The sequence below is a fragment of the Leucopleurus acutus genome (genome assembly GCF_964270905.1).
Source record: "Leucopleurus acutus genome assembly, chromosome: 4".
Taxonomy (NCBI): domain Eukaryota; kingdom Metazoa; phylum Chordata; class Mammalia; order Artiodactyla; family Delphinidae; genus Leucopleurus; species Leucopleurus acutus.
In genome coordinates this window covers 111,292,753-111,305,988 of record NC_139146.1, presented here as the reverse complement: position 1 = coordinate 111,305,988, position 13,236 = coordinate 111,292,753, and the positions used below count along the sequence as shown (strand labels likewise).

The 13,236-nt window shown below is 45.9% G+C and overlaps 1 protein-coding gene across 1 annotated transcript in view; it reads right to left on the bottom strand.

Annotated features, from left to right (window-relative positions):
• FAM47E (family with sequence similarity 47 member E) overlaps positions 1-11,479 on the bottom strand; it is a gene marked incomplete at its 5' end in the record, with an annotated part of 31,160 nt that extends 19,681 nt beyond the window's left edge. Inside the window, 3 exons of the mRNA XM_082838164.1 lie at positions 4,942-5,081; positions 7,291-7,663; positions 11,316-11,479. Coding sequence (XP_082694290.1) covers positions 4,942-5,081; positions 7,291-7,663; positions 11,316-11,479 — 677 coding nt within the window. The remainder of the gene's footprint in view (positions 1-4,941; positions 5,082-7,290; positions 7,664-11,315) is intronic.
• Between the last annotated feature and the right edge of the window lie 1,757 nt (positions 11,480-13,236).

Genomic DNA, 13,236 nt, shown 5'->3' with positions numbered 1-13,236 from the left:
GAGTTGTTGCCACTCTGGCTATAATGAATAATGCTGCTATGGACATTCAGGTACAAGATTTTTGAGTTCAATAGCTTCTTGTTACTCCTCCAGTAAAGATCTAAGTCTAAACACAGTTTTCAGGGCTCTTCATGGCCTGTTCCTTGCCTATCTCTCCAGATTCTTCTGTAACTACACACTCCCTCACTCTCTGAGCTCCAACCATAGTGGCCCCCTCTCAGTCCCATGAATTTATCATGCTCCCATCCAGCCACAGGGCCTTTGTACATGTTATTCTAACTGACTGCAACGCCAACTCTATTCCCTCATCCCCATTATGTCTCAACATACATGCCACTTCCTCAGGGAGGTATTCACACAGTCTGTCCCCAGAGCCCACATTTTATTCATAGCACCCTGTACCTTTTATTCATAGCACCTATATATTAATTCATCCATCCATCCATTCAACAAATATTTATTAGGCACCAACTATGTGCCAGGCACCATTCTAGGCATTTGGATTCAGCTGTAAATAAAGTTAAGACCCTGTCCTCACAGAGCTTACAATTGAGTAGGGAGAGACAGATAGGAAAGAGCTAAACAAATATATACCAGGTGATTATAAGTGGTATAAAGAAAAATAAAACAGGGCAGGAAGGATGGAGAGTGATGACAGGGGGCTCTTATTTATACAGAAAAGTTCTCTCAAAGTGATCTTTGAGCAGAGACCCAAAAGAAGAAAGGGATTAAACCATGTAGATGCAGACACCAGGCAGAAAAGAAAAGCATGTGCAAAGGCCCTGAGGTTGGTGCTAAGCATGTATGAGGTACACAGAGAGGTCAATGCGACTGGAGAGGAGTACTTAAAGGATATAATAGTAGAGGATGAGGCCTGAAGAGATAATGGGAACCTGATCATAAGGAACTTGAGAGGCAACTGTAAGGACTATGGACTTTACTCTGAATAAGCAGGCAACTGGAGAATTTTGAGCACAGGACTGATATTGTATGACTTAAGTTTTTTACAGAATCACTTTAGCTATTGTGCAACAAATAGACTGGGGCAGAGGATGCGGGCTGGGTGGAGGCCATGAGACCAGTTAGTAAACTATTCCAATAATCCAGGCAAGAGATGATGGTATCTTGGAATAGACTGACAGTAGTAGAACAGGTGAGATTCTAGGTATATTTCAAAGGTAAAGGCGTTAGGATTTTTCGGCAGATTGCAACCACTGTTTCAAAAGCCACTGGCAGAATGGAGTTACTATTTACTGATCTGGAGAAGACAGAAGCGGGTGCAGGTTTGGGGAAGAAATCAAGAGTTCAGTTAGGACTTGTCGAGTCTGAGATGCCAATTATACACTCAAAGGCAAATGTTAAACATCCATACATAGACGGCCTGAATGAGGTGACTTAGATTGCATAACATGTAGAAAAGAAGATGTCAGAGACTGATGCACTTCAAGGTTAAAAAGAAGGTGAGGAAGGACGAGCAAAAGACTGGGGAGAGGACCATGACGCAGGAGGAGAGCCAAGAAAGAGGATGTACCAGAGACAAAATGAAAAAGTGTTTCGAGAAAGATGATATCAATTGTGTCAGCTGCTACTGTTACATCAAGTGGTGATCACTGAGAACTGATTAGGTAACATAGAGGCCATTGGTGACCTTGACCCAAGGGAGATCCAGTGGAGTGCTGATTGCTGAGTTCAAGAAAGAATGAAAGAGGAAGTGAGTATGGACACCTCTTTCAAGGAGTTCTGCTCTAAAGGAAAGAAGAGACTATATAGTTAAAGAAAGTTGTTTTAAAGATGGGAGATATTACCTCATGTGGGAGGCTGCTAATGGCTCCCAAAGAGATCAGGTGCTGATCTTTGCAACCTCTAAAGGTTACTTTATGTGGAAAAAGAGTCTTTACAGATATGATTAAACTAAGGAGTTTGCGATGGGGAGATTATCCTGGATTATCTGGGTGGGCCCTAAACACCATCACAGTGCCTTATAGGAGAGAGGTAGAGGAAGATTTGACACACACAGAGGAGAAGGTGATGTGAAGACGGGGCAGGGAGAGATTTGAAGATGCTGCCCTTTGAAGAATGGAGTGATATGGCCACAAGCCAAGGAAGGCTGGCAGCCTACAGAAACTGAAAGAGACAAGGAATAGATTATTCCCTAGAGCCTCTGGAAGGACATGTACCTGCAGATACTTTGATTTCAGCACAGTAATTCTGATTTCTGACTTCAGGCCTTCAGAACTGCAAGATAATAAATTTCTATTGTTTTAAGCCACGAAGTTTGTGTTACTTTGTGTAGCAGCCATAGGAAACTGAGAATACACTGACAAAAAAAACCCTCGCCATTAGATAATTATACATTCATTCTGTGATATGACAATTTATTAACACATTAATTTTGTTCATTTTCTCTATACTTTACCTTCTCCCCTCTTAAGTAGATAACCCATTAGCTTGAAATTTCTTGCCCTGGAGATTTTTACAGGGTTGACCAAGAAAACTGCCTAAGTGAAAGACAGATCTTATATTGTGTAGAAACCCAAGCTCACTGAAGTAATTATGTAGGTGTTGAGATGGGATGGGGAGAGTGGGGGGGATGCATAGAGTGTGACAGAAACAGCAAAGGGTTGAGAAAAGAAAGAGTCCCCAAAACCAGAAAGAAATTAAATATCAATTTAATTGCCTCTGCAATTGCTAGAGGCCTATCCCACTTTCTTACACGACAAAAAATGACCACGACTGAATGTTTGCTATTCAGTGGGCTGAGGGCTTGGTGTCAGATATAAATAGAAATAAAAGAAAAGTCATATTTCATAAACATATAGCTTTGTGAACAAAGACTCGATGTCCTTGATATTTAATGCTTTCTTCCACACCAGTCTGCAATCACCACGAAGATGGGGTCCTAACTTGTTTACCACTGTGTCCTCAGAACCTAGCACTGACCATGACCCATAGTAGGTGCTTGATAAGTACTGTTGACCTTTTTGCATAAATAGAACGAGCTAGTGGTCCCTGAGGGTCAAGAATTCAAAGATGCTCACAGGGCCACACTGACCCACACTGTTGGAGTCTCCAAGGGGACCCCCTACTTACAACACTCCTCCCTCTTCCCCACCCACATTCTAAGCACTGAAAAATAATACAAAGAGCAAAGGCAAAAGCCAAAATGTCCCCTTTATCACTGGCGGCAGCCATGTTCGAGCACTTGGGTTCAGGTCCAAGAGGACTTGCTAACTGAAATCCAGAAATGGGCAGACTGTCCCATCCAGGCAGCAGCGGCATGGACCAGGGTGGGGCTCCCCTCAAGAAGGAAGGAAGAGAGGAGAACGCGTGCTTCCATGGGCCATCTTGCTTTCCAGTAGAAGGGCAGAGCTGAGAGGAGTGTGCCCCGTTGTTCTCTCCAGACTGACCAGGGGTACACCAAGAGGCCAGAACAGTGGGGCTCCTGTCACCTCGTGTCCCCACCTAACCAACATGTATAATTAATCAGTGGATTATCTCTCACTCCACTTCCATGTAGCTAACTCGTGTGACTAGCAAAGCTCTCCGTGGCCCCTTCCACACACCCTGGCCGTGGTCCTGGGTCCTATGTAAGTGGCCTGGGTGCTGTGGCTGGGCTGCCCTCTAGTTCACCCATATGCTTCAGCGCCTGCCAGTGATCTCATCAATTTCAACAGTCAAATGCATCTCCCAAATCTGTTTGTGTTAAGTATACTTATCATGGCATTTACATTGTAACTTAAATAATATGTGAATGGGGAAAACAAAAGTGTGATATGAAAGAGAGCGGTTTCTATGAAAATTAAGCTTAGTGCTTTGGAAAGGTTCAATGAAGGTGGCATTACTGGTGTAGTTTATGCAAAAAAAGATGACTGGGAAACTCCAAGCAGCAGACCCATACTCCAAAAAAAAGGCTTTATATTAAAAGACTAGCAAGTGAATGTACAGTTATGTTTTAGGGTAAAGCAAAATGTGTCAAGTACTAAAGTATCATCTTCTACAATTCCCTATGTTAACCTCTTGGTTGGCTGGTTTGGTTGGTTGCTTATTCAACCAACTACTGGTCTCAGTCCTGTTGAATAAAAGGGCTTCTGCCACAGATAATGCAGAAAGCTATTGTGGGCTAATCAAAGTCAATCAGGTTTTCTGCAGTTTTCTTCTTCTCCGACAGCTGTCCTAGAGTCGCGCAGATACACCCGTACTCGGCTCCATAGCTGGCTAATTCACATCCATTTATGAAGTAAACACTCTTCAGAGCGAGACCCGAGGTTCCCTTCCCTCCTCCTCAGGAACTTAGTTACTTTTGCTTCTCTTAATTATTCTCAAGATTCTTAATTATTCCTAAAATATTCTAAAGATGAGAAGCTTTGAGAAGGTAACTACAGATAGTCACTGACTTATGATGGTTCGACTTACAATTTTTCTACTTCATCATGGAGTAAAAGCAAGCAACGTTCATTCACTAGAAAATGCACTTTGAATTTTGAATTTGGATCTTTTCCTGGGCCGGTGATATGCAGTGATGATACCGTCTCGTGATGCTGGGCTGCGAACCACAGCTCCCCGTCAGCCACGTGATCACAAGGGCAAACAGTCGATACACTTACAACCATCCTGTACCCACACAACCATCCTGTTTCTCACCTTCAGTGCTGTATTCAGTTAATGACATAAGATATTCGACACTTTATTATACAATAAGCTTTGTGTTAGATGATTTTGCCCAACTGTAGACTAATGTAAGTGTTCTGAGCACGTTTAAGGTAGGCTAGGCTACGCTATGATGTCTGGTAGGTTAAATGTATTAAATGCATCTTTGACTTATGGTATTTTCCATTTACCGTGGTTTATGGAGACATAACCCCACCGTAAGTCAAGGAAGATCTGTACTAGAACGTTTCATCATGGGACAGGAATGAGCGAGAGGTTAAGAACGATACTTACTGCCCCAGGAAGACTTGAGTAGAACGTTTTTTTAAAAGTTTTGTGGGTTCCTTCATTCTTTTCCGGATGCCCTGACAATAACCCCGTGTGTCCTCCAGCTTCCTGTCAGGACCCAGCACTTCCAGCACCTTTAATAAGAGTTACAAACAGAAAACAACTTTAGAGGAAAGAAAGATGAGCTGAAAAGGGTGCCCCTTGATTCTAAAACAGAATGGACCTAGTCATCCCTTTCCTTTTCCTTTCCAGTTGGTCAATTCTGTTCATCAATTCCAGTGCAAATACAGCGCTGGGTGCTGCAGGTAAACGTCCATCACCTAGACATTAGCTACGTGGCCTTTTTACTGAAGTTCTGTCTCCTCTAGATGGAACAGTTCCTCTGGACCCACCCGGACCCCACTGCCCCACAGAAAAAAAGTGTCTCTAGAGGATTTCTGTTTATTTGACTGCCCACCATCCATTCTTCCTCCTATGAGTAACAGTCTCTAGACTTTTCTTTGGAGAAACATGTCTCTCTCCACTCTCAGTCCTTGTGATCTGAATTGTCCTGACCACTCGTCACTCTGCAGGCTGACCATGTTAATCAGGCCCACAGTGACTGGCTTAGGAATGGGTACAAGACCCAAGTGAGACCCAGGGAAATTTGGTCATGGAATTTTGCTGGAACCGTGCAAAAAGAGGTGGTGTTTTTCTGGGTAAAATTTACATCTAGAGCTGCTGGTGGCCATCATAGCACCACAAGAAGAGATCCTGCTTCAGAAGGAAGCCAACACATCTGTTTGAGGAGGTCAGACATGGGAATAAGAGCCACTGTCCCATGTGCCCTCTAAGGAGGTGTTCAAACAATCTCTTTGTCACGGACTCAGAGCTCTGGCCCGCAGGAGGCAGTGAAGGAAAGCCCAGGGGGCAAATCATTGATTAGAAATTCCAGTTGTCCTTTCTACAGACTTCCTTGACACTAATCACTTACTCATTCATTCATCCATTATCCATAAATATTTATTGAGTGTCTACCATATGCCAGGTATTGGTGGTACACAGTGAAAGACACAGATAAAATCCCTGCCCTTGAAAAGCCCTGCCCTTATAGAGCTTTTATTCCAGTGAGAAGCCCAGCGCTGACAGCTGCTAGGACAGAAACAGATCATGGTAAGGCACAGAGGATGAGAGGGAGGGGAGTGTCTTTTTATGTAGGCCTCTCCAGTGAGGAGATAATTGAGGAAAGAGCTGAAGCAAGTGAAGGAGTGAGGCCGGCAGACATCCGTCTGGAGCAAGTGCTCCAGACAAAGGAACAGAGACCTAAACTGGACATGCTTGTTCACGTTTGCTGAGCGCCAGGAGGCCAGAGTGGCTGCAGCAGACTGAGGAGGGCAGAGGAGTAGGCGGTGAGGCTGGAGAGGGAGCAGGGCAGGAATGGGATGGAGCACAGAACACGCAAGACCTTCCAGACCATGGCAAGGACTTCACTCTGAATGAGAAGCTTTGAGCAGAGGCGTTTATCTTCTCAACAACTGTCATGCTTGCTGACATAGGGAACAGACTGCAGGGGGTAAGGGGGTAGCGGGGTAGCAGGCACTGTTAGTTCCCTGTCCAATATCCATCCTGCCCCCTTTCCTTAAATCTAATAGAATTTTGTCCTGGATTTTGTTCAGGGCTGCAATACCCACCCAAGAAATTCAATTTTCTAGACTCCCTAGCAGCTAAGAGTGGTCAGATGAATGAGATGTTTACTGGGAAGGCTACTATTTGCCTAATCAAAAGAGTCGGCTGACGTGCAACTTTTAAACTCTGCCCCTTCCCCTTCTTGTCTGAAAGACAGACTCGATGCCTGGAGGTGTGGAAGCCATTTTGAGCTATAAGGACAAGAGACGTATGCGAAGGACATTAGACCTGCAACTTAGAAGCCTGGGACAGAGGTGACATATCGCAGCTGCTGCCCAGCCCTAGTCTTGGCAATCTGGTGAAATTGCCCATGACATTTCAGGTGCGCAGGTGCCTTTCTAGCCATCAGTTAATAATTCTCACGGACACCTCCCAAGACCAGGCTAACGTGACAGAAGCAAGACTGGACAATTCCTCCACTCTATTCTCCCCCTAAAAAGTCACAAGCAAAGTAGACTGGTAGAGCTTCAGGGGTAAACAAGTCGGACACTTCTGGTTTGCTGGGCCTTTATAAGTTGGATGGCCTCATAGGAAACACAGGGAGCGGCAGGTATGTTGCTGCCACTTGCACGTCTTAGAAGGCTGCTCCAACCCCCAGGAGAACTCCCCCCCTGGGGACACATTCATCACCCTCTCCCCCTGGAGGGAGCTCCCCAGGCATCTAAGGAGCAATATTCCCCGGGTGGTCACCTCTGCGGGCATGTCTTCCTCCAGGTCCGGGGAGAGAGCCGAGGGGTGCGGGGTCGGATGGGCCTCAACGTCCGCCAGGAAGTCCTTCCGCGCCGGGCGGGCCGGCGAGGGCGTGGAACGCAGGGCTGCTTCCCTAGGCTGCATGTCCTTCTGGCTCCTCTTCGGGGCAGGGCGGGGAGCTCTGTGATAAATCTGGGGGAGAAAGCCCTCCTCAGGGCCCCGAGTGATCACACCTCCGCAAGGCGGGCAGCCTTTCCGGAAGTCATCCAGTCCCGTTCTCACAAACCTCCACCGCCGGCTGTTCAGTGACGTGGGGCGTGGCGACCTGCGCCCGTGCTTTGTGAAGCACTTGGACGGCAGATCTTCTCTGTACCTGCAAGACAACGTGCCGGTGTTATGGACCACAAGGACCACAAGGGTGGGAGAAGGAGGTTGTGAGCAGGCTGGTCTCCACCTGTTTCAGGAGGAGAGGTGGGGGAAGGGAGGGTCACGTGGCGAAGTCTGAGTTAATCATAGTCCTGGTTCATGGCACGTTATCGCTGGTCTGTGCAAGGCCCCTCTCCTGTTTTCTTTATTCTATGTTATTCCCATAGCCCACCATCATTGCCCTCCCCTGCGCAAGCAAAACCACTCTTAACAGATTTGGAATGTACCCGTTGTTTGCAGACATCCTTATAAGACCTGTGTATCCTTCATGTACGTAAATGGTACTATTCTGTGACTTGCTTACCAAGCAGGATACCATGAAGGCTCATCCGTGTCACTATGTGTAAATGTAATCCATTATTACATTTGGTGGTGCTGTCACCACCATCCAGCTATCCAGTCTCTTTGTGAAGAATACTCACAAGTTGTGACCCCTCTTGGGACTCTTTCTTATCCTTTAAAGGGACACAGTGCAGTGGGAAGAACTTGGACACAGTGACACCTCGCCCCTAGCTAGCTGCATGACCTTCGCCCTTCATTTAACCTTTGTGGACCTCGATTTCTCCTCTAAACTCAGGGGGTCAAGGGTTGCAAACTGGTTGTTCATGGACTGTATCAGGCCCACAGACCTGTCATTTGATCCCATTTGTGTTTTAATAAGAATCATAAGAGTTCACATGTATTGAGAACTTTCTATATAACACGTGTTGTTCTAAGTGTTTTACATGAATTTACTTATTTTAATCTCATAACACTCCTATGAAGTAGGTACTAATATTATTCCCATTTACAGATAAGGAAATTGAGGCACAAAGAAGTTGAAAACCAAACACTTGTCAAAGTTCCCACAGCTGATAAGGGGGAGAGCTGAAATTTTAATACAGGTCGTGTGCCTCTGGAGAAAGGTGTTTAACCACTATGCCAGAGCTTCTGACATATAAAAAAGTTCACACAAATAACCTGGAACAGAAATCAGGAGCTCTGGGGACACTGGGTCCACCTATCCATGGAGCCATTATTGGTATAAGGGCTGCCATCTTTTAGACAAATCCTATGCTCTCTTATTCACAGTCTCTACCACTCCCTACTGCCTCATATGCAGCCTGCTTCACTCTGTTTCTTTACCCATCAGACCCCTGTTTGCACTGAGTAGTTAGGGCATGAAGCTAAGATGGAAGAGACAGATGGACAAATAGGAAGGAAAATGGGACCTGGATAATCTAATATATCCAGCCATTGCCAAAGTCAGGCCTTGCAACCTGAGCAGCTTAATGGCAGGTCTCTCATTATCCTAATACATCACACAAGCACTTCATAAAATCAAATCTGATAACCAATATTTTTACTTAAGGACAGTCATACCACTTAAAATGGGGAAAGTGTGGCAGCTAGCTCAAACCTCATAGAATGTTAGAGCTGGCAGAAACTTTGAAAGAAATCTAGTCCACCTTCCTCACTTTTCAATGAGGAAACTGAGTTCCAAAGAGATGAATAAGGCAACCAATCTGGCTGGAGGGCTTCCCATGACCCCACTTTACCTCTCATAGCTGATAAGCTTACCACTCTGCATTCTGTTAAGTTCATGAAAAATTTTGCTTGACCCAGAAAATAAAACATTTTTTCTAAACGTTTACTATTTCACAGTCATTATATGATACTTGGATATTTCCACTTTTAAGAATTGCAAAAGAGTGTCAGGCATTTATCCTAAAGAAATGAAAACTTATGTTCACACAAAAACCTGTACGCAAATGTTCATAGCAGCTTTATATGTAATAGCTAAAAGCTAGAAACGACCTGAATGTCTTTCAGCACATGAATGGATAAACCATGGTACGTCCATGCCACGAAATACAACTCAGCAGTAAAAATGAACTAACTGTTGATGCATACAATCTCTTGGATGCATCTCAAGGGCTTTCGCTGAATGAAAAAGAGCCAATCTCAAAAGTTTTATACCTTTAATAAAGGTATTATTCTATTTATCTAACATCCTCAAAAGAACAAAATTATAGAAATGGAGGCCAAATTAGTGGTTGCCAAGGGTTGTGGGTAGGAAAATGAATGATAATAAAGGGATAGCATGAAGTGGTTCCCTTGCGGTGAGGAAACAGTTTTGTATCTTGATGTATACACATGACAACATTTTACTGAACCACACACACACACACACACACACACACACACACACACACAGGTGACAACTGGTGAAATTCAAGTAAAGTCTACCGTCTAATTCATATACTGCGCCAGTGCTGATTTCCTGCTTTGGTAATGTACTATCATTATGCAAGATGGTACTACTGGAAGCATCTGGAGGAAGGGTATATGGGGCCTCTGTACTATATCTGCAACTTCTTGTGAGTCTATAATTATTTCAAAGCAAACAGTTTGAAAATGGGGGTGGGGAGAGATTCTCAAAGAGTTCATAATTGCTAACATGTATAGGGTGCATGTATGTGGCAGTAACTGCTTCACAGGTGCTATGTCAGTAAATCCTCACAACAATCCTATAAAGCTGATTCCTTTTATTGTCCCCATTTTACAGGTAGGAAAACTGAGTCCAGAAACAGCAACTAAGTTGCCTAAGGTCACCAGTCAAACAAGAGGAAAACTGGCCTTCAACTCCAGCCTTTCTGATTCTAGACTTTGTAATCTTAACCATCACATCGTGCTGCCTACAAGAGAGCCGAATTCGATTCTCATAAGCAGCTCGAGGAATCAGCAAAGGCAGAAAGCCTCAGCTTCCTGTCCTGCGGCAGTGACAGAGGTAGGAGACAGATGGGCCCCTGGCCTGGACAGCTGGTGTCTGTCACGTGGAGTAAAATTGAAGCTTTGTTCTTCCCCAGACACTCCAAGGACAAAGCTAGTGGCAGAAGCTGAGCTCTGCTGAAGTAAAGAGATAAGATGTCCACTCCTGAGGTCAGGAAAACTTCCCTTTCTGCACATGTGCAGGAAGGCTCCTTGGGGGTCAAAAAGGGAGGGGGTGCCACCCCATAGTAAGTGTGGACATGCACCCACAGGCCTCTGCGGTGGGATCCATCTTAGCAAAATATTGCACACGCATGTTGGGGAGCATCCTAGGACCAGTCAGGTGTGAAGGAAGAAGATAATTGGCCAGATGTAAACAAAGACCTGGAAGGACTGTCCTATAGAAGGGATTTAAATCACCTCTTCACTGCTTTTCTCAATCAGGAGGCCAGCACTCCTCTCCGGTTGTGTACTTCCGCCTAGATTCTGACTTACTGTCTCCTCCTCATTAAGAGAGGACGCCCATACCCTTTCTCCCTGGGTGTGTATTTCCGCCTAGCTCCTGACTTAAATAAACTGTTTCAGTGTGTGCTCTCCCATACATTGTGCTGTGTCTCTAATAATAAACGCTGTACCTGTTTTTACAGTTTTTGCCTCCTTGAAATGGGGGTAAGAGCCAGGGGAACTTTGCTTCTAGCCTCTAGCCCCTGGTGTCTAGGATTCCTGGTTTTCATCCAGGCTACCCAGGTTCAATTCCTGGGAAGGGAACTAAGATCTCTCTTCAGGACAGCTGAGTGCTGTCTCTCCGAGATCAACACATTCAAAACAGCAGCAGACCACCCCAGTACCCGAGGTACTCTCCAAACACGGGCTCAGCTTGGCCACAGTTACCAGCTGGGTGGCCAAGGCTCCAGGTGCTGTCTAACCCGGAGAAGGGCAGGTCGCAGGCTAAACCAGTCTCCGCAGAGGACTCTGTGGCCATCAGTTTCCCATCTGGAATGGGTATATTCATCTACATCCTCTGGGGGACTCTGAGGATAACAACAAAAAAAGGTGTCCTTGGCGTTGAGGAACGTCGCGCGCTGGTTATGGTCTATTTTTGCGGGGGACCATGAGGAGGAAAGGGAGTTGGGTCCTCCGCGGCCCCTGGCCATCCCCCGCCCCCAGCCGCAGCAAGCAGGGGTGCAGGCTCCTCCCACGCTCCACCCGCGCGCGTGCGCGCGCTTACCAGGGCCTGCAGTCCGTGCCCACCGACACCCGGGCCCGCGCCGCGGGTGCGAACAGCCGCTTGCGGTCAGCCGTCGTACCCCGGCTGCCCACCCGGCTTCCGGTGGTGTGTTTCCCCCGCCTCTCGGGTCGCTAGGAGACCCGCGGAGCTGTGCACTGCGCAGACTCGCTCAGGGCGCCCCCCCCCCCCCCCCCCCGCTGCTAGCGGGGAACACGCGTCCGCGGGGCGTCCCTGCGTTCCCCAACCCTCGCCTCACCAGAACCTTCTCCAACGCCCCGGGGCGTGGACCGTGGCAGGGGCAGCGCGAAGGATCAGGTTCTTGGTTTAATTATGTTTTAATCTGTTCGGAAGGCGTGTTCGTGTTTATTTTGTTCACCAGCGTTTCAAAAAATGTGTTGAAAAGGAAGAAAGCAGCTGGAGAGAGAGCAAGAGGAGTGGAAAGGGGGCGAAAGGGATAGACTGATTTCTAGTGGTGGGAAGGCCTTTTAGCACGGAATGCTTTTCTGGAGGTCTTGGAACTCCGTGAATCTCACCGCCTCAGTAAATCGGGGGCTGCGCACTGGTATCTAGCTAGTCACCAGCTGCTTTCCAGAGTCCCTCCCAGCTCTTGTGTTGCTTGAGCCTTTTGCCTGGACTCACTTCAGCAGTAAAATTGCCATCCAGTTGGCCGTGATAGGCAGTTGCCCACGTAAATATGGATTGCATGAGGATGTATTTGGGGTTTGCTAAGTTCTCTCGCTGCTTCTGAATGTTCCTGATTTAAATAGTGAGCATTGCTTCTAGAGGAAATAGCAGCAAAACATTCTCTTCTCTCAAAATTATTGCAGTAGTTAAATTGTGTCTGTTATGGTGGGATACTTTTTGTAGTCATTTAAAGATGAGTCTTCTCTTTAAACTCTCTGGGAATAAATTAGCTTCACCTTTGGGCACCTGTTAAATATCTGGATAGTAATAAAGGTGCCCCGACTGGCACTAGCTCCAGCATCTTCACCTGCTCTGTGTGTTCAGCTGCCTTTTCTAGGCACAGTGGAAAACCCTGGAGTCCCACCGCTTGAGATAAATCATGATTCTGCCACTTAATAATTACGCACTCCCCACCCCCACCCCCACCCCCGCACAGTTGCTTAAATTTGTTTTCGCTTCATTGATTTCCTAGTCTGAAAATGAGGGAAATAGTAGTATCTGCCTATGGGGTTATTGGGGAATTCAATGAGATAATGAATGTAAAGCGTTGAACGCTGTGCTGGCAAGTAAGAATCCCTCAATAACTACTGAGTATTATTATTATCTCAACTGTGAACTGGGGATATTAATATTTGCCCGGCTACTCCACAGAGTTGTTATAATAGTTGATAGAGAAAGCTATGAATATAATCTTGAAAAGGAGCCCTGTTAGTTGTTTTCATTATCTTCGATAATATCGTTAATATTATTTGATTCCAAACTCCAGCTTTCATTACTTTGAGGAAGTAGGATTTCTCCTTAGGATTAGGGTCATGTCCACCTTGCTCCTAGTACTGTACATAGCACACAGTAGGTCC